Raw genomic sequence first — 21,853 nt, 5'->3', positions numbered from 1 at the left:
AGCCATGTTGGGGTGCAACGTCTTGCACAAAGAACTGTCAACAATGTGATTAATGGACAACCCCTCCTCATGCTGCCACCCAATAAATAAGTTACTGACCATTTTTCTAACAAGGATTGCTTGTAACTGAAGCTAAGGTATCAGACACAGGGCATATTTTTACATATTTTTATATATATATATATATACATATTTTTACAATGCAAAATATACAGTACTTAAGGTAGATCATATTTGCAAATTGTTGAGTGCAGATGTACTGGCAGAGCCTTACATGTTATGCACTTCCACTTCAGCGCCAGAAGACAGATACTATCATGTCAATAAAGCTTCAAAGAGACAGAAAGATGGAAAGAGAGACAGACACTGGCAGACAGACAGATAGATATCACTCAGTCCTTTCTGGACATTAAAAGGATATAAAAGCAGATTACAGTGTGATAAAGATGACATTATTCCTTCTAAGGAGAAAACAGAGATGTAATTTCCCCCTAAAGCAAAGGGACAGAGTGTATGAAGGGGAGGACTTAAGGAGACTTAATAGAATCATCAGTATGTTGCTTGGGTCCTTGTTCTTTAAAAAGCATCAGTTTTGAGTGCCTGAGACTCCATATCAACACACTTCATCTCTGTGTGCCTTGAGTCAAATGTCAGTGTAATGTGTGTATGTGTGTGTGTGTGTGTGTGTGTGTATGTGTGCCCTACAGGCAGTAATGCGGGTTGGCTGTAAGACAGCACTAAATGAACAGATGGATGTAATTAACAGATGGTTGATATGGTGTTTCTGTTTGTGCCCTTAAGACATGGGGTGTATGTGTGAGTGTGTGTGAGTGTGTGTGTGTGTGTGTGTCTGTATATGTATCCTGTGCAAGTCAATGTGTTAGACCTGCTAGCACACACATGCTGTGAAGCAGAGAACTACTAAAAAGGCTTTAAAGTATATTTTGAAGCATGTGAACTGGGGTTCAGCATACTGACCCTCAAGCTGTTTTTTCGGCGTAAAGCTTCAGGCTGTACATTAGCTGCAAAGCACTGACTGTGGGTGCATCCCAAGTCTCTTAAATTGCATCCATGTTTCCCTCACTTGCGTCTTTTCCTTGTGTCTCAGTCCCTCCCACCGTGGATGCATGGAGAGATACAAGGAAACCAAGCGAGGAGAGAGGAAACGAGGAAATTTTTTTTAGACACATGAGATGTCCTTTCTTATGAAGCGTCACGTGAAGCGTCACATGAAGCGTCGTCGGTTTCTGATGACCACGGCAGCTGATCACAGCTGGATCAGCTGTCAGTCGGCTTTAACAGCTGTAGAAACTTCTGATGGAGTTTGTGTCTGCACACATGTGCACTGTGCTGACGCTAATAAAGGTGCACAGTTATCACTGCCAGCAGCTGTTTCCTCTCTGCAGCCTGTTAAATGTTTAACAAACACCTAAATAAAAACCTGCACTCTGCATTTATACTGTGTCCTGTCTCCTGCTCAGAGGCACAGGAACCATTTCTACTCGCAGAATGCGTTTATACTATTTATTGATTATTTGCATCTGTATTTTTTTGATAATCCTGATAGTGAATTCATTATTCAATAACCCAGAATATGATCAGAGTGTCTTCTGAACATTGGAAAATATATATTTGGCTAAATGTTTCAGAGAAAATGGAAATTATGTAACTCAAATCTGACACATGTCACATGTGACTGAATGGAAATGACGATAAATGATGTAAAATATAAATGTGTTTAATTGTTATGATGGATACAATAGTTATTTGGTAAAAAGTCAGGAAGAGTCTGTCTGTCATCAAGAAACAGTTAATGGGGGAAATAACAGATCATGAAAAGAAAAATCTAATAAATGAAGAGAGTTGTTTATGGTTCTTTTGTTGATCAGACCGACAATTAACAGATTTTTAACTATATGATGAATCAGAAAACAAATAAAACATAAAACTTGGGAATGATACACTTAAATTTAATCTTTAATCTGTCTCCACTTCGGTATGAAACTGCAGTGATGTATCAGATCAGTCAGATCAGCTGCAGCGTCCAATCAATGACTGATATCCAATAAGGGGGCGTGTCGGCAGCTACAACAGTAACATGCTGCTCTAACACTGATGCTTCAGTATTAATAATCTAATGATGTCATATATAATAATATATCACTCAGAGGGATCAACCTCATAATACTTATGTACTTTTACTGTAGTAGGATTTTTCTTGCTGGTACTTTTACTTAAGTAAAGGATCTGAATACTTCTTCCACCACATCTCTGTACGTTCATGAAGAACAATAAATACAATACGATAGGTGCAAATTTTTTGCTCAAGATGAAATTTTTTTCAACTCACACGGATGTGTATTCGCTTCAGTTTGCTTCACATTCTGTCTGAACAAACCGTGACTCTTAAAGAGTATCATGATGATGCCTGTACAAACTTCTGTTCTGGATCATAATTTGGACTGTTGACAAGTTCGGCTGGGAAACACGTTTTGGGTTTCACAGCCACGTTCATCTGGCCGATATTGGTAAAGACAAAGTTGATCTACTAACCGGTCATCCAGGTAATTTATTATTTTAAGATGCTGCAGTGTTACATGCTGGTAGTTGACTGCAGTGTGTCTATTGCTCCTAACCTGTGGCTAATCAGCTCGTAGAAGTTATAAAGCTATATGTTTGTGCTGCTGTGCCATATTCTGTGTTGGTCTATTGCCGTTGTCAGATTAGTTATTTTTTATGTCGGAGAAAGTCTTTCCAAAGTAATCATACAACTTTGTCTTTGAAGAAGATATAATGAAAGAATAGCGTCAGGTTCAGGTCTCAAATTCTAACTTTTAGCTCGGTAAATTATCACAAGAAAGCCAGTATTTAAATAATAAGCAGGTTGGCATAAACAAATAATTGCTGGGTAAAAAACTCATTATTCCAGCTTATGACATCACCTTGTTTTGTACAATGACAATACAATGACTCACACCATTTCATAATAATAATAATAATAATAATACATTTTATTTATCCAGTGCTTTTAAAAGGCACTAAAAGATGCTTACAGTTTGTGATTGCTTTGATCAAAATGTATTTGTTCACATCAGAGCTGTGATATCACAATCTTTTTCAGGGCTGCATGTGGGGCAATTTAGTTGAATGAAAGGCTAAAGTGACAGTTCCTTTACTCTGTGGCCCTCAGTGTTTCCCACTTCTTATCATCATCTTACCTCCACACCCACCTCCACACCAGCTCCCCTCATCAGCTTCTCAGTATGTTCAGTATACCTGCCACACCATCTATTAAACCCGCCCTTTTGGTTTTAGTTTCAGGTTCTGAGTGCAAGCGAGGCTTCTTTCTAAAATATGACACAACTACTAAAAATAAGGGAAATTAGAACAAAAGTCCTATTTCTTATATAAGCCTGTTTTAAATATCATCCTGGACATCATTGAGAATTTACAACATAGATAAAATGCCTTTGGTTTGGATTGATAAGAGGTCCTATTTACTTACTAACATAAAAAAATCTTCTTCCAAATAATCTCTCCCGGAGCTTTTAGAGCTGACATTCTAATCTTCAAATATGACAAAAGGTGTCACAAAGGTGTCACAAAGGTCAAAAACATCTCTTTCAGGTGCTTCGAGGAAATTAAAACACATGAAAAGTAATTATTCCTGCAACATGCAGGTTATAATATCAGCCAGTCTGTATAGATTCATCAATAGATATGTCTAGTTGAGGCTCAGAACAAATGGCCCCTTCTTCTATCGGAGTGCACACCTTCTGTTTAAATTAATACATTTTCAAGCTAGAACTTAGTAAAAGTGTAAATCATAAAGTTACTCTTGTCTATATGAGATGCCACTTCATTTATGTAAAATGAAATTTATTAGAGGTCCTGTGACAGAAAAGAGCACTATCTCCCCAATAAATAAGACACTGGAAATGTAGTCAGTTCCCCCAAATGAAATTTTGTCAGTATGAACAATAACGGGAAATAGTTTCCACTCCAACAAAGTCAAACTGAAGAGCTAAATCCAAACTGTCTGCTCCTTCCAGGGTAAAGTTGATTCATCAGTGCTGGATCTTTTCCCTCCCTCATCCCTTTTGTATCCGCTAATATGAGTCATCACAGAGGAGTCAGGTTGGTAAACATCGAGCGTGCTGTGGGCAGTTTACTTTCACCATCTCTGAGTTTTAAAGTCTGCAGACACTCACCTCTTGCTGCCAGCTGGGGCCGCCAGCATGAGAGACTGCATAGTACAGCTTTAATCCTCCACTGGAGCTGCTACAGCCACTCACAGGAGAATGTGTACTGCTACAAGTCCAGGTGCTCAGTCTACTTTTCCTATAGATAAACTGCAATGTTGGTGAATATATCTGCTCTTAAGCAGGAGAAAATTCCTTTTTTGTGATACAGCAAATCAGTCAACAGACCTTGTTTGTTAGTGTTGTACAGACAAAAACAATTTTTAGGGGGAAAACTCTAGATTGGTGAAAATGGAAGCCAAGGGCATAGTTGGTCATTTTCATTAATTCATTATCTTGAGATCAAGATTTAATTATTTAATTATTTTGAAATTACAAACTGTTCTCAAAACAACAATTATTATCTGTAGTCACTCTTAACGATTAAATTAATTTCTTACCTTGATAAAACCGGATCAAAACTTAATAACATTGTATTGATATAATAATGGAATTATGAGCAGCTATTATTATCTCATCCTGTCATTTAATTTCTCTTCCTGAGTGCTTTCTCTTACAGGGGAACATCAACAACTACTTCATCAATAAACTCAGGTCACATTAACACCAACTCACCAAAACAGCTTCAAAACTCTAGTATGCGGCCTTGTATAGAGCAGTGTTTGTGTTTGTCTCTGATAGAGTGTAAGTTATTGGTCAGTAGATAATAAATGTCACTGTGATCGAAGCAACATTGACTTGCATTCAGCTCACATCCTTAAAACAGTTTTTTTTTTTCTTTTCTTCCACACTGATAGCTTGGACAGATGTGAGGATGCTGCAACTTAGAAGCCAATCACTCCTGAAAATGTCTACGGCAAAAAGTGGGAGACACATCAAGAGAAAGAGAGGGGGAAAGACAGCTGGGAGGGAGGGAGAGAGGGAAGGAAGGAAGCCAGACGGACAGAATGAATACAGAAAAAGCAGTCAAACACCGCCCTTACCAAACACAACCTTTCAGACAATTCCGCACAACAACTTCTCTTCCCTTCATCTTTCATCGGCTTCTTCTGTCCTCATATTATACTCCCCATGTTCATATAGCCACGAGGGTCAACGTTACAGAAAGCCCATGACTGCTCATTCTTTCTAACATCCTTCTGTCACTTCAGGCCACCAAACTATGTATGAATTGTATACAGTGATTACACATATACTACAGAGATGTTATATAGCTGACAGTTTCAGACTTCAGCCACATCCATCCATGAACACCAGTACAAAGCTCTGTAACAGTCACACCTTAATGCTTCATTCAAAACCTCAGTCACACACGGTGAGCCCGACTGAATAAGTGGCAATCCATCAGAAAGAAAGAGCAAACAGATGGAGAGATATTCGGGATTCCTACCTTTCATGCCAAACTTGGAGCGTCGTCCATACTTGTTGATAAGAAGAAAGAGAACCACCAGCATCACACAGGCAAACCCTGCTAGTCCAACCGCTATGGAGACCTGGAGAGGAGGAAAAGAAGAAAATATTTTTAGGCAAATCATCACAGTTACAGTTTCTGTAACAGGAAGTATTGGACAGCCACCTTGAAGTTTTAAGGAGGGATGTTGTTTTTTGCCCTGCTGGGACCTGTGCAGACCTTTGGTTTGAGGATATTTGGTGGTCAGGACCCATGTGGTTCAGGGTAAGATATTTCTACAACTATGGGACTGGGTTTCCACGAGATTGCTCTGGATGGCTATGGTCCCCAAAATAAAGCTAAAAATTTAGGGACTCCCTAACCTTTCCTCTGGCGCTTCCTACTGTACATATCAGCGTGTGTTTCCAGGTGTTGGGGAGTACTACTGCATATGTGAAAAAGTAATATCAAGCTTTTATGTCTCCAGAGGCGGCTGTGTGAAACCTTATAAACTGCCTCAAGTGATGTCACTTGAGTAAGTATCAGTTGGGGCTGAAGACTACAAGTTTAAAAATGAAAATGATCTGAAAGAAGTGAAATTACCAGATGTCTATAGCCCACTCCTCATCTCTATATGAGGCTAGCAGCTCCAGGCTACATTAGCCGCCACTAGCATAACACACCTGAATCTGTACAGTCGAGTGAATTGAGTGAAGTTGCATTCTGGGTAATGAAGGCATCAGGTTTTGACAAGGAGGAAGAATGCATGAAATAAAAAAGATGATATCTCTGGTTAGTCTGACAATGTTGGGATTGCAATGCTGAATCATCTTAAATAAATCTATAATAAATTCATTATCCCTAGTCTAGAGGCTGCAATCTTTCCATTTTGGACACTCAGCTTTTTCTGTGGCTCCACTCTCACGTCAAATTGTCAACACAATAGTTTAACTGAAAGGAAGGTTAGTGTACAGTGTTCACATCACTTATATTAAAAATAGTTCAATGTATGGGCATGTTTATGCTGCAGAGGGGATGAATGCTTTAGCACCACCATTAGGATAAACTTTACATTTTGTAGCCCCACAGCTGGTAAGTAATCCTCAGAATGTTGTTAGTTCTGTTCAACATTTTCAAATGATATGCTGTAATGAAACATTGCAGTCTTGCTAGTGGGGGTCTTAATGTCTTCTGTCTTTTCTTTTTTTCCATATGTCAACTGTTTTCATACATCCAACATCACATTAAGACATTGTCAGTATGTGTCATGCACATATACACTTGAATTTACATATGCATGAATACAGGCATATATACATGTAGACAGAAACAGAGCTTGAACACAGGCATATAAAAAGAAGAATGCACACACACAAACTAACCTACTCTGCTCCTTAAGAACCACAGCCTCAACAGTTATCTTTTCCCAGTCAATTACAGGAAAAAGATGAACTCAATTACATTTCAAACCGACTCTCAGGCTCACCAACCACCAGGGGATTTCAGCAGATAGAATGAAACGGCTGAGAGTGAATAGAGGAGGAGAAAAGGCTGGATTAAAATAGCACCCTCTGTTCTCAACACTTCCAATTTCTCAAACTACATTTTTTTCTTTTTTTTTTCTTCTTCTGTGTTGTGGTTTTTTTTCTTTATATTTTTTGCACGTCACTGGTACTTATAATGGTCATTAGGCTGATGGATTCTCCCAGAGACATGACTTTGTGTATACAGACAGTCATACAGTTGCTGCTGTCAACTGTATTCTAAAATCTAACTCAGTAATACTATTGAAATCATTTTAATGCTTTTTATTGTGATTTATTTTTTATTGTGTATTTGTTGAAAACTGGAAGGAAATTTTAGATATTTATACACATTATTGTGTTAATGACAGTTGCTGAAAAAGACACGCACAGTGTTATGATTCCAGCTATACAGTAAATCATTTTTTAAATCAAAATTATGACTTCAGATTACAGGTTTTCAAAGCATTTTCAAAGCTGGCAATATTTTATATTTTTCTTATTGTCAACAAATCTCATGTGAAGAGCCAAACCAACAATCAATTGATCTACTAACATTCTATGTGGATCAAAGCCTGATCTGTGCTGTAGAGCTCCACTGTTGTCCAAAAACTATTAAAACACATCAATGAGTCACACTGTTGCACTGAGTGACATGTTCCTTCATCACTATGAACACACACAATGTAGTTTATTTTGACTCAGTCCCACACACATCATCCTGCTGTCAGAAATACTCACTAGAGCACCAAATGTGGATTAATCCGCTGCTGAAAATAGTCCCTAACAAATGCACTATTTCCTCCTGTTTGAGTAAGGTTTGTTAAAAACTACAGTGGCCAGTTGTTTCAGGAAATTATCAAGCCTTTTTTAAAAATTAAAATATATATTGGTGAGCTGTTTTTAAGGATTTCAGTAGGAACCAATGGACTTGGGGCTGAGTGTCACAGAGCAAGAAACAGCAAGAAAACAATATAGTCACCAGACTTATCATTTGAACCCAAAGATTTTGACAACTAACATTAGTCAAAATGTAGCCTTCATTTTTGCTGGCTTAAATGATGACTGTCGCATGTATATTCAGTCAACTGTAGCTAGTCAAGGTTAATTCCAATAGTGGCCAAACTCCATAATCTCTGGTTAATATGCTCTCTGTATGCTGGTGTCTGTACAGGGCTGTAGTCAACACAATTTAAGTCGATTCCAAGTCTGCGCTGAGTTATAAATGTGATAGGAAAGAACACAAGCCTGTGCAAATTTTGTTTTATCTGCTAATCAATAACTGAAGAAATGACAGCAGAGTGGCCAGTTTACTATGAGAGCTGCCAGCTACCTGGACTCAATCGAGACCAAGGACTGAAAAAGGAGACACTGGGTCCAAGTCAAAGTTAAACCAGCCATGAGAAAAGACAAGATAATGAGTTTTCCAGTCTGGGCTCATTTGAAGTTTGTTTCTCTACCTGGGTAATCAGGGGAAAAGGAAGACACACAATCCAAAGTCTCAGCCAAGCACTCAACACGTTGAATATTTCAGTAACTCACCCCAAAAGTTTCATCCTCTGGTTTGTGAGTCTCTGCAGTCGGGGTGACTTAAAGAAAAAAACACAAGCAGATACAGACAGGATTTCAAAATCACAACAGTTACTGCCCTGCTACTTCTACAGGGAAGCCGAACAGGAACTGTCTGCAGACATATAACCCTGAAGTACAGAGCTACTCACATCAATAATAAACATACAGTATCAACAATGAGCAACAGATAGGAGGTCAAAGACATATCATACAATTTTATAAGTGTTATAGGTCAGTAAATAGACAGAGAGTGGATGCAATATCATAAAGAACTATACAATCAAATACAATCCAGTTAAGCAGCTCTGCAATAAATCCTGTCCTAGAGAAGATTATACTGTAACCTTTCTTCAAAATAAAAGGTCATTTTTAACATAAGTTAATATCAATTCATTATTTATTCATTAGTGTAGGCTATATTCTTCCTAGTCGTTTAATTGAACACTTGTACACAAATTTCATATTTTTGCCGCCTGCTGACCTGCTATGCACTAACTAGAGGACTGGCAATTAATTGGAATTACTTAATTGGAAGTTTCCCAGTTGGACACAGTCTGTATTTTGCCTACACTACAACCACAACCCAATTACACAGTTCTTTCCAGGAAACATCTGGGGAATGATTTGAAAATTATGAAATCATAAAATAAATGGTGTTCATTCATTTTACTGGGCCATATTTCTTGTCTCAGCTCAGTGCACATGCGCCACTTACAACCCTTGAACTTAATCATATTCACAGAGGTCCAAAAAGTAAACATATTTACCATACAACAATTATGTAATCAATATACCACAGTCGAGCTCTCGTTGAAGTTAAAGAGGGGTGTGATTCAACTTTTTGTAGTACTGTATTAAGTTTGCATTGTAATGTATTATACTGTGGTGGGAAGAGTACTCAACACCTGCAGTGCAGAACTTTTACATATAAATGAACGTAAATTCAAGCTCCTGCTAAATGAGATCAAACAATGCTGATTAAGCCTATCACCGCCAGATAAATCTGGCTGTGTTTCACAGGAAACGGGGTTCAGGGGTGACATTCCCATGCTGGCCGTTTGGCTGTTAATTGTGCGGCTCTTCTAGACTTTCCAAATGTTATGACCGAATGGATCAAATTCTAATCAAATTCTTTTCATTTTGCGGGGGTTGTGTGACATTTAAAACAATTTATCCACCGTTTTACAGCCAGAACAGTAGGTTATGGCCAATGATGCACTTAACATCGGGCATACTGTTTTGGGACAAATCCCGGTGGGTGGATGGACTATCAAAAAATATGTTTTTAGGCCGATGGACTGTCAAAACATATCCATTTTTACTGGCCTTCTCTGCATGCCTGTTATTCAGGGTAGGTATGTGAGCGTGCTGCATGCCTGTGTTAGACAATTACAGCTGAGCAACCCCCATTACTCTCGCTGCCAGAAAGAAAAGATATAAGTCCCGCACTCCAGCTTTTAGTAAAAGTATCAATAGTGTAATGTAAAAAAATATATATACTGCATTACATATGGGGAAAAACACTACACATGGACATATCATCAGCTAAATAAGTACTCATGTAGAATGACCCCTTACATAATATTTTATTACTAAATATAAATATATAGTGTTACATAATATATGACATTAATGGTTGTTATAAATGGTGTGCTAATGTGTAAGCAGCATGTTGAGAATGCTGTAGGTGGGAGGTGGAACTCACCGGAATTATTTTAGATACTGTTGGATAGTTTTATCTATAACAATGAGTACTTTATTAAGTTTTATATGTAAAGTCTTAATTAATAAAATAAATATAGTTGTCAAATAAATGTTAAGGAGGAGAAGTATAAAGCATAATAAATTGGAAAATAGTCAACTAAAGTAACTCAGTACTATGCTTATGTACAGTACTTTAGTAAATGTAACTGAATTACTTTTCACCACTGATATTATAAGATGTAGCTATGATTTATCTCATCCACATATACAGTATTGTTGTCTAGTATAACAGACAGGCAGACAGGCAATCATTTACTGTATATTGAGAGTGAAGGCAGGGTCATCCAAAGCCTTTTCATTTGTGGATTCAAGTTTTGTATGGAACCTGAATCATCAGTAACTTTTCTGTTCACTTTTATGCTTTTCTATAATAGACTTTAACACTGTTTTACAAACACACAAATTGATACATTGTTGATACATTTCAACTGAACTTCTCCCAGGGACAGATATCCAAGTGATATTTATTCTGACTCTGAATAATGCATTCAAAAAAGTCAGCTTTGTGATTTTTCAGCTTAGTATTCTTCAGCACTAGTCATGTTCTATGATGAATATATTAAAAGCTATTCTATGACAACAAGCATACTGGCTAATCAAATCAAATCTATGACAGCATAAACATTAGGGGGGGCTTTTGATTATGTAGAATATGTCATAACAAATGTTGACACCCCAGTGAAAACAAAAGCATAAAGCTATAATGAGATTCTTTGGAAAAAAGCACTCACCATAATCATAATCTGTTTCTTGATCTGTGAAAGAAGAAAGAGAGGTGGGGAAGAAAGAAAAGAAAATGTAAAGCATTCTGTACAGACGAGGTAAAGAAGAGTACAAACAGGTCACAAGAAACACAAAAACACAAATGACTAGAGGGTAGAGGGCAGCTAAAGAAGAGCAAGTGTAACATTAGAGACAGAGAATGTGTGTAATGTGTGAGTAAAGAGCAAAACACCAGAAATATCAGTTAGTAAGATATCACCTCTTGTCTAAATATATTTTTTTCTCCACATCTCATTTACACTACAGCTAAATATAAGCTTTATGTCAGCACATCATCCAACACAGACATAGACAGATTGCTGCTGATTAGCAGCTGACATAACATCCAGCCGCCATCCAGGTGGCAACAGATTGCTGTTACATTGTGTTGAACTGACGGTTAAACCAGGCCTTGAGAATGGACTGGAGGAATTATATCACCAGAGATAAAAATATGTCTAGGGTTAGGAAAGGTTAAGTTTAGCTTAAAAATCTTAAATCTATAGATTTGATGTAAAAGCTTTTATAAATAATGAAATTCACAAGTTCAGTTTTCATCAGGGGGCCAAATATGTCTACTGTACTTTGTCACCAAGCTTCCAGAACTACCAAGTTAGCGAGAATGGTGTGACAGAGCTTTATACTGTATATATGGCTATTTTCAGTGCAGAAAATCACAGCATTGTCACTTTAACTTTTGAAACTTTAGGTTGCCTGTTGTGTTTTGTTGTATGCAGGCTCTTTGGGTTCATTTATACTCAACATGGGAAACACTGACTGACAATTGAAAAAGAGTTCAGTGTGAAGAGATGAAAAGGAGAGAAGGGAAGAAAATTCTATCCCATCACACTACTGCTTATGTAGAGGGGTTAGATAGGATTAATGCCTGTTGGACTTTTTCATATTTGTTGTGTGAAAAAGTGGAAATCTAGTGATTTTTAAATGAGATATTTCATTATTGCCATTCTTTAATACAAAGTTTGTAGTGCTTCAGTAAAAAAAAAGATTAAATTGTTAAGGGTTGGTTGGTTCTGTGCATCCAGCAACACTTCAAGATCAATATTTCTCCTTGACAAACATTTAGTCTATGAGCATGCATAAAAAAACTAATGATTTATATAATGTTTATGTACAGTTTATTCATTGTCAAATGATCTATTGTTGCTAATAATGGCAACTCTACAGAGGCCATTAGCAGACCCTTATGATCAGTCATAAGTCATTATTTAAGTATCAAATCCAACATAATGGAGGTTTGTCTTGTTTCTTGTAATATGAAAGAGTCAGAGGCGGTGGTGGGGGTTGGTACTTCTTGCCACTAAATGAAAGCCTTGCATAGGACAGCTGAAGAGCAATGAATCAGTGAGGAAACCAATCACTACGTCACCATTACAGTCAGTTCATTACATTCTGATCATTTCATTAAAAAGTTAATCACTACATATATTTCTCTGTTGCTGATAGAAAACATTCTATTGTATGTACCAGTTGAGTTGTACTCTTCCACCGTACAACATGAACTCAATGTCCCAACTTACCATCAAAGGGCTTGTTGAGGAAGTGTCCATACACAGTGCTGGTGGCCACACCCAGGTAGTTGGTGGCCTCCAGAGTGTAGTTGCCATTGTTGTGGTGTGTTGGGTTTTTGAATGTAAGGCAGCCCTCTATGTAGTCCTGGTAAATATCCATATCAGGACGCACATACTCAGTGTGTGAAATTTCCTGAATGGGAGATAGATAGATAGGAGATAAAGAGTAGCATCATGTCGCTTCTGAGTTATGAAGGTAACATCGTTTTCTTGTCTAGCACACCAACAGCAGGCCGGTGTGCTAAACAGCTACTATTATATGTAGCTATTATAGTAAAAAGTATGTGCGTTGGTGTATACATTAACTGTCTTTTTACTCCAAAAGTGGTAAAGAAAGCAGGGGAAGTACATTTAATAAGGTTGAAGAGTAACTGCCTGTATGGGACGCTCTAAGAAGTAAAACAAACACACCCACAAGGAGGCAGGGGTCATTTCATTGGTCAACACTACACCTGGCCTTCTATTGGTTGGGGAATTCTGACAGGGTTGTTGCACAAAAAATCTGAGAGCAGAGCAGAAACCTGAGAGCAGATGTTTCACAAGCGCACAGAAGCAACCTGAGTGCGAGGAGAAGGACCGAAGCTGGAGCAGGAAATCTGTGCAAGCAACAATATATCTGAGCGCAAGCATATAGTTTGAGCAGAAGCAGAACAAATCTAAACGCAAGCAGGGGGCTTTGTGAGTGCGAGGGCAGGGTTTGAGGGAAAGAATTACAAAATCCGAACGTGAAATCAATAACTCATGCTATCAAATTGAAAGACCAAACTCTTGAATAAAGATAGGAAGACAGCCCCATACACTGACAGGTAAACAAACGCACCTTATCCTTGTAGAACCATCGTAAGGTTGGGTGGGGTGAACCTCTGACGGTGAACTCTATGCATGTGTCATGGCGGCGCTCTGGCTCGTTCAGCTTCACAATGGAGGGAGGAACTGAAGAGGAAAAGACAAAATAAAGACAGATGAGCACTGTTCACTTTGTAATTGAAACAGAGAAAGACATAAAAGGATTTGATTGTATTACAATGTTGCATGTACCTGCACTACAGTGAAGCTTATACAGTCTGTCATTACACTTGATGTATTATTGCAGTATATGAAAGGACAAGAGAGGAAGAGAGGAAACAAAGAGACAGAGGAGAGAGACCTTGATTATCATTTTAATATGCTGGTCTCATCACAATCTGTTCAGATCGATTTGGAATGTGTGAGTGTGCGTCTTCTCATGTTTCTCTGTGTTGACTGAAAAAACTGCACCCGAATGCAAACACAATTTACCATTTGCAGCAACAGTGTCATCGTCTTACTGCAGCCTACTCTGAGAAACCCATACCAGCACCGTAGAAAGATGATCGTTGTTATTAGCCATTATATCAAATGCTCATGGAATGTATCCTTTCATATATACACACACTCATTCACACATACATATCTGCAGACCTGCTTGGATGAGGTTTCCGAGCTTCAGATAACCAAAACTATTCATATAATGCAATCTGACATATTAGAATCAGACAGTCTGATAGTAAAAGGAGTTCTGGGTGAAAATACCTTTATTCATAATTATCCAGAAAAAATAATAAGATATCGTGCTAGTGGCACCTCGAGGCTGCTGTGTTCATTACACACGCAGTCCAAAAGTGTTGGATGGAATAAATAAACTGATCATGTTGCGGTTCCTAAACTGAGTTCTGATTGAACACAAAGCACATTTTTGCCTCAAGTCATTTGCATTAATTTGACCTCTAAAGTGTTTTTGCAGTCTCTGTTTAGTCACCAACATAGTAACCAATGTACCAACTGTACAGGCATTACCGAATTTGGATTTTTTATATTTGCACACCTGGGGACTAAATTGCTAATAATACAAATAACCGGTCTCACTATTTATGAATTTAACCCTTTCATGCATGAATTATGATAACCTAAGTCAGGATTTTTTTCCTAAGTGTTTTTATTCCTCTTTAGGCATGAAAAAATATTTGAACTTCATTTTTTTTTAAACATGCATTTTTCAAGGCGTTTGTCCAACTTAGTGGACAGATGATTAATTGTCATTTTCTCCCAACATGAAATCAATACTTGGAAATTTTAACAATTGTATTACTCCTTAGTTGTTACTTGATGCTACAAAATTTTATTTATCTGCAAGGGTGTATTAATATAGAAGGATTGGCAAGATATTCCTGAGCTACTGAGTGTTTCCGGCCGGCAGGCGGCCATCTTGGTTTTGAGAAATTTGTATTGCACTTACAAAGGCTGGCCAATGGATGGCAGTGTATGGGATGACACACTAGAGTCCACTGTGTTGGCTGAACTATACCATTAAAACCCATGCATATATAAGAAAACGGCTTTTGAATAGCTGTCCATTGTAGTGACCACTATGCATGAAAGGGTTAGTTTAAGGCTTGTTATGGTAAAGTGATAAAACCACTGTACTTAAGAAGTCATTACTTAAACAGGTGTTTACACAAAAACCTGTGGGTTTGATGTGCACTACCCTTCAGTGTCATTTTGACTGCATTTTATGTTTGTATCCTTGTTTGGTTGTACCAAATAATATAAAAACAAACACAAAGAAAATTGTCACTCAACGCTGTTTGCAGCATGTAATCATACATTTTAAGAAACTGCATCCCTGCTCTGTATTTGTCATGTTTTAACATCAAATGAAGTCATTCAGGTGATGACAGTTTATCACAATCTGTTTTCAACTACATGCAGTGAGACCTTCCTATAAAGTAAACACATAATTATATTCTCTAGGAAGCAGTGTTATAATATTATCCCTTAGCCAGAAAAAGTCTACCTCTGTTGAAGTGACTTCTATAGAACTGCTCGCTGTTCTCTACTGAATCGATATGCAGTACAATATTATCTACAAGCCCACAACATAGATGAATGGGATGTAACTACGGCAGCTAGCTGTCTGCATGAAAACTGTGTATTCAGTGTTTAAGTAGGGTTATATAGGAGAAGTACACTCAGACTGGCAGTGAGGATGTTTGTTTAAGGGACAGCATCCTTCCTCTGCTGCTCCTGTGGTTTTGTGCTTGGAAGAATATGAACAACAAAGACAAAGACAACAGCAATAACAAACAAAAAATCAACCAGAAAGACAAAAGCAGTACCAACAGAAGTAACAAGAGAGAGCTACTCTATAAGAAAATAGCAAGAAGATGTTCCAGCAGGGAAAGTTACAACATCAACGAATCAGATGCTCATCAACAGCTGTGTGTTAGCCTAAACTGAGAGTAAACATGGATAAATGTGATGTGCAAAATTTGGCCCAAATGAAAAATGTAACCCACTTTAAACAACAGCTAATGGCAATAGACAAATTCAGATAAACAATAATATGAAGGCAATATACAACAACAAGGAAACATATATAAACACAGACGATCTAATTATGTAAGATAAGACCAAAAACATTTTCAGTTCAATACACTGCACTGCATTTTTAGCACAAATAGAAACATGCAGCGTCATGGGAAAGAGCCATCAGTGTTACACTTCCATAAATATTATCTGCTGTGGATTGTCTATCTGTGGGCTCCCTCTGTAGAGAGTCTCAGCTCTCATTTGTTCAAGACTTAACCAGGTTGGATTCCATTATTATTTATGGATTATGGATTATTTTATTTATTGATTATTTACTCAGTTAATAGAATAATTATTTGTTTATAAAGCATCTCAACATTTAAAAAAATGTACATCACAGTTTCCCAAAGCACAAATTGACATATTCAAATAGCTTGTTTTGTCCACAAACAGTCAAAAACCCAAAGATATTCAGTTATCAGCTATCATTGAAAAAAGCACATATTCACATTTTGTTAGCCGGAACCAGTGATTTTTTTTTCTTTGGCAATTTTGCTTATTTTTTTAAATGTCTGCATATAAGAACCACATGTGTATGCTATACTAAATCCACCTCTGTCCACATCTCTGTGCCAAATTTAGACTGGGCCCTTCTAAATCACATAACATGATACAGTCAGGTGTCCATATGAACAGTGAAAGAGGTTTTCCTCGCTGTAATCATTCCTCCTGTTCATACTGACTATTAAAAGATCCCCTTCAAATGTGCTTTCAGTGTAAGTGATGGAGGACAAAGTCCACAATGTGTCCACACAGTCATTTTGTGACTGCATGCATAGAGCTTCCCATTCATTTAAAGGTGCAGTGTCTATAACTTAGTAGCATCTAGCAGAACAGGCTTGGCAGAAATTGAATAAAATATTCATGAGTATCTTTTAATTAGCATATAATCACCTGAAAATAAGAATCATTGTTTTTTTTAACCTTAGAGTGAGCCCTTTATATGTATATAAAGGGCATGTCCCTTTCCACAGAGGTCGCCATGTTGCATCACCACGTTTCTACAGTAGCCCAGAATGGACAAACCAAACCACCGGTTCTTGAGAGGGCCTTTCGCGTTTTTGGAGGCCACTGTAGATTCTCCTACATGCTTGGATGGGGAGGGTGACGGAAGAAGTATTCATCTGCTTGCAATCTGAAATCTCATTGCTAGATGCCACTAAATCTTAAACACTGGTCCTTTAAAAGTTGATGCAAAGCTTATATGAGGCTTCATCAGTCTGAGTTAGTCATATCAAGTGGATATCTGCCACATTTATAGTCTTTTTAGCATCAAATTCCCTCTTTGTGTTTCTTTGGACATTGTTTCCCTGTTGAGCTGTGGTGGAAGTATAATAACAGAAAGAGGAACTTTGGCAGTAAAAAGACTGTAACGTTGAAAGATATTTACTTGATTTGACTCATTTGAACGCTGAAGCTTCATTTAACTTCAGATAAACTTTTAAATACATTTTTGCACAGAAGGAGGACTGTGGATTTTGTCTCCCATCACTGACATTGTAAGTGCATTATGAAGGAATATTCTAATGGTCAGTATGAATAGGAGGAATGATTATGGCAAGAAAACCCTGTTTCATTGTTCATTTGGGCTCCTGACTGACTTGAAAAATTGGGAACCTGTCCTTTAAGACTGCCAACGAAGAGAAATGATAGGTTACCAATTAAGAGCCAATTCATTTTTATTTATGTTTTCTCAGCTGGTTCACAGCTACATGAGATAACACAGACAAGACCTTCAGGTACACTTAAAACAATCTGGAAGAGAGCTGGAAGCAGGAGTATAAAATTGTAGGGAGAAAATGAAACAAGTTGTCGGTGAACATTTAACAACTGGCAGAAACTGTCCTTAAAAAAGCCTCCTCATTATGTTGATGAAAACATAATTCAAGTGACATTAAGTTTTTCTCAAAATGTATTTGCTGTTGCATATTAGTAAATGTAATTTCTTGGAGAAAGGGTTGTTTACATGCACGCTAGTATCTTGGGTTTGAGTTTGATCCTGATGGTCCTATCCCACTGAAGTCCTGGTTTTTCATATCTATACACTTCACCTATACACTACACATTGGTTTCTGATGGTGTGTGGGCATGTAGAGTATGTCTTTGACTCCTCCACACCCAGGTACTCTGTGTCCTTTCTGTGCTTACCTCAGCAGTGAAGGATGCACCCAGTTTGCTCTGTGGCTGCTGGACTTTGCTGTAGGCTATTTCTAACTGCTGGATTTCTGCTGTCTCCTTCATCAACTGACCAGTAAAAGACAGATGCTATCAGACTTCTACTTTCAAACTCATCATTTTATCATCGTGTCTTTACTGACCAGTTACCATGTAACTCAAATTAAATGATGAACTTGTGCATTTACCAATCAGTGATCAGAAACCAGTATTCCAGCTAGTGTATTCAGGTTTCTCAAAACCAGGATATGATGTTTACATACACATACATATATCTGGAATACTCCAAAGTCGCAATCATGATCAAGATACAAGCTACAAATCTACTTCACTAATGAGGCATAAGCACCAGTATCAGCTGTTTCCAATATGTTTTACAATCATTCACAGCTGAATGGTTAGTAACATCCAATCATATTTATGCAGGGACATTATAACTTGTTATGCCCAAGCCAAAGTTCTCCACTGTTGCAGCTCCCTCCACTACCCAACCCCTTCCTCATGTGGTACTTTTTTATTTGTGATCTAACCAAGATTAATTTTCATTGCTCAAATTCTTAGAGAGATCTTTCAAACAGCAGAGCCTTTTCTACCAAATCTGTATATAACCACTATATAATCACTGTATATAATCTGTATATAACCACTTGCAATAAGTGGTCAATACCCTAACATAAGTGTCTCTGAATGAACTATGATTTTATATCCACATTATTTGCTGAAGCATCTGTTCACATATCAGTCCAGACACAGCACACTATTTTATGTTTGGCTTACATACTGCAGTATGGCCCTTAAGAAAGAGAAATGATGCTTCTGGGTTTTTGCAGCTTGAAATAAAGGCCAACAGTTGGAGCTAATTTAAAGGGCAATTTTAAAAACAGACATATCAACACTGGGCTTTCCTGGCAACCATGTTTATGCTTTATAACCCCCTTTCATATATTGACTGCATCTCCACTAGCTAAAATTATTGCCAGGATAACATGATCATGACTAGGGATGTCAATGGTTAACTGTTAATCGGTTAACTGTTAACCAGTTACACATGTCAGTCTATGGGTTCATTTGCATACACACTCCGGTAATGGCTAGACAATTACATGTTCAAAACATCAGATATTCTTTTTGAATGGTTAAACTACCAGCTCAACACCGACTCCTGCATGGAGTGTTGCATTATGGGTTGTTTGTAGCAGTGATGTTGCTAGGCTAGCGAGTGTCTTAAAGTCTGTTTATGGTGTTTTAGAGTCAGTCAGCCCTTCAAGTTTTTGGTTAGCCCAATTTAACCTGCAGGAGTTTCTGAAGGCTCATGTAACATGTTTTCTACCACAGAGGAAATAAATTCATGATGAGTGAAAATGAGTCCAAAGCATCTTCCAACGTCTCTACTGCAGAAACAGAATATGTCAAGCTGCCAAATACCACTGTCACAGATGATAAGAAGCTCATAAAGACAAACAGGCAGTCTTATAAATGCTAACTGCTGGAGAAAATAATTGTGAAAAAAATGTGTCGAGTATGTAACTATACTATGACGTAAGTAATACTCAAAGAGTAAAGTTATTTTTCCAAAAACAGTTGTTGGAAAAGGGGGGCGGGTCGTCTTGTAATCACAGCTTTATCTTCGGGCCAGTACTGTACTAGCACTGTGCTGTACCACGTTATGAACAAGCAGAAAGTGAGCGCCATCACCCAGTTGGTGTGCCGATATGCTGCCAGTCAGTGTGGTAGAGGGCCAGTTTTGTATCTCGAGCCCGAGTATCTTATGCCATCGAGAGCTACTGTGACTAAACACATTAAAAAACACTTAAAGGAGAAGAAAGATGAGCTAAAAGTCAAGCTAACCAGAGCACACATGCTAGCTCTGACCACCTACTGCTGGACAGCTATCACAAACGAAAGCTACATCACAACTTTTCTTAAAATGGGTGTCGGTCTATCAAAAGCAAAATGAACTGAAACTGACATTCATAATCATAACCCCCACAAACCAAAGACATATCAACTACACCTTTCATGAATCCATAAACAATGCAACTATGTCCAGATGCACAGAGATGCATGGATGTAATTTGATAAATATGTTGTGGTCGGAGTCATCTATCCTGCCAGTCCATTAAAACCAGCCAGGCTTGAAATAGTTGTCAGCACTTCATGATGGGGGAATTCAGTAATAATGTTGTGAGTTTATAAATGCAGTTGAAGGCAGCGAGCACAGTTTTGGCTCATGTTGCTTACCCGCAAAATTAAGTTCCAGGACAGAGCAACTTAAAATACTTTCCACGGTGGACTTGTGTTTTTAAATTCAAGCCTCTGGGTGTAGATAGATATATGCATGATGCTCGGGTGGAGCTCACACTGAAAATAGATTGTGCATCCATGGGTGTGTTACATTATCATACACAGGCTTGCAGAGATGCCGCATTCTTCCAGAATATTTCAATCTGTACACATTAGACACACCTCTAAACTGAGTTCATGAATAAAGTGAATAGATTTTTACAACATTCATCTACATATCTTGACATGTGCTGTGCACACAGTATGAGTCATCTGCTCATAAACACATCACACTTTTTAAATTGTATTCAGGATCATATTTAATTCATTATTATTATATTCTGTTGGAGCCATCTCAGTTGACTCAGGCCATATATTACATAATAATCAGATGTATCACCACACAAATTACTGTTTATTTAGAAAGTCTCTGCAAGTGTACTGTGGAATAATCACAGCATAATTTGAGATTAATTGATAATTCCACTGCTGTACTGTAGTCTCATGGCATTAACCAGCAATTTTGTTGAATTGTGCATATTAATGTATCTCTATCGGAATAAAACCCAAAGTAGAGGGCATTCAATTCTGGCTGCTGTGTACATGCATGCTGTTTCTGGAGTACTCAAGCTAATATTTAGTTGAAGTTATTTTGTAAAAGCCACTTGACAAGTCATTCAGCTTAATCTACAGCCAGCACAAGATGCATCAGTTTATTTAGAAAGATGGACATTAGGTAAATACATCAAAATTGAAGAAAAGACAGTAACATCTGGCCTTATGTTCAAAAGAGATGATCCATAATGATCTATAATTGTAACACTAGAGAACAATTAAAGTAAAATAAAAATGGTCAGTTAAAATTAATACAATGATATTGGAATATGATTAATGTTCATGTAATATACTTACATATAAATATATATAAAATGAGTGAACAGGTTCTCATTGACTTTAATGAGATTTAATTATGTGCTGAACAGCTGGACAATGAATTTCCTTTATGATATACTATAGGTGTAATGCTCTTTTGGTCTTTTTAATCACCAAATGACAGGATAATTTATGTGGTCTTTATTCATGACAACACATTCATGCAAACACCTCCTTTTGTAGGTCGCCTGAATATAAACATACAAACATTGGCACGCACACAACACTCACAAACACACACTCTCTGTAGATCAGATGTGTATAGCCTGTAAT

General features: G+C 37.6%; 1 protein-coding gene across 2 annotated transcripts in view; it reads right to left on the bottom strand.

Annotated features, from left to right (window-relative positions):
* Nucleotides 1-21,853, bottom strand: part of LOC121896669 (NT-3 growth factor receptor-like) — a 229,921-nt gene that overhangs the window by 128,799 nt on the left and 79,269 nt on the right. Inside the window, exons 7-11 of one of the 2 annotated variants that reach the window (XM_042410583.1) lie at nucleotides 13,623-13,735; nucleotides 12,752-12,935; nucleotides 11,183-11,194; nucleotides 8,658-8,704; nucleotides 5,593-5,695 (exon numbers count right to left, since the gene is read on the bottom strand). In XM_042410583.1, the coding sequence (XP_042266517.1) occupies nucleotides 5,593-5,695; nucleotides 8,658-8,704; nucleotides 11,183-11,194; nucleotides 12,752-12,935; nucleotides 13,623-13,735 (459 nt within the window). Of the gene's footprint in view, nucleotides 1-5,592; nucleotides 5,696-8,657; nucleotides 8,705-10,214; nucleotides 10,233-11,182; nucleotides 11,195-12,751; nucleotides 12,936-13,622; nucleotides 13,736-21,853 lie in introns of both variants that reach the window. The other variant, XM_042410584.1, reaches the window with a different exon arrangement.

This window comes from Thunnus maccoyii, chromosome 5 (assembly GCF_910596095.1).
Source record: "Thunnus maccoyii chromosome 5, fThuMac1.1, whole genome shotgun sequence".
Lineage (NCBI taxonomy): Eukaryota > Metazoa > Chordata > Actinopteri > Scombriformes > Scombridae > Thunnus > Thunnus maccoyii.
This window is presented reverse-complemented; position numbering and strand designations above follow the sequence as displayed.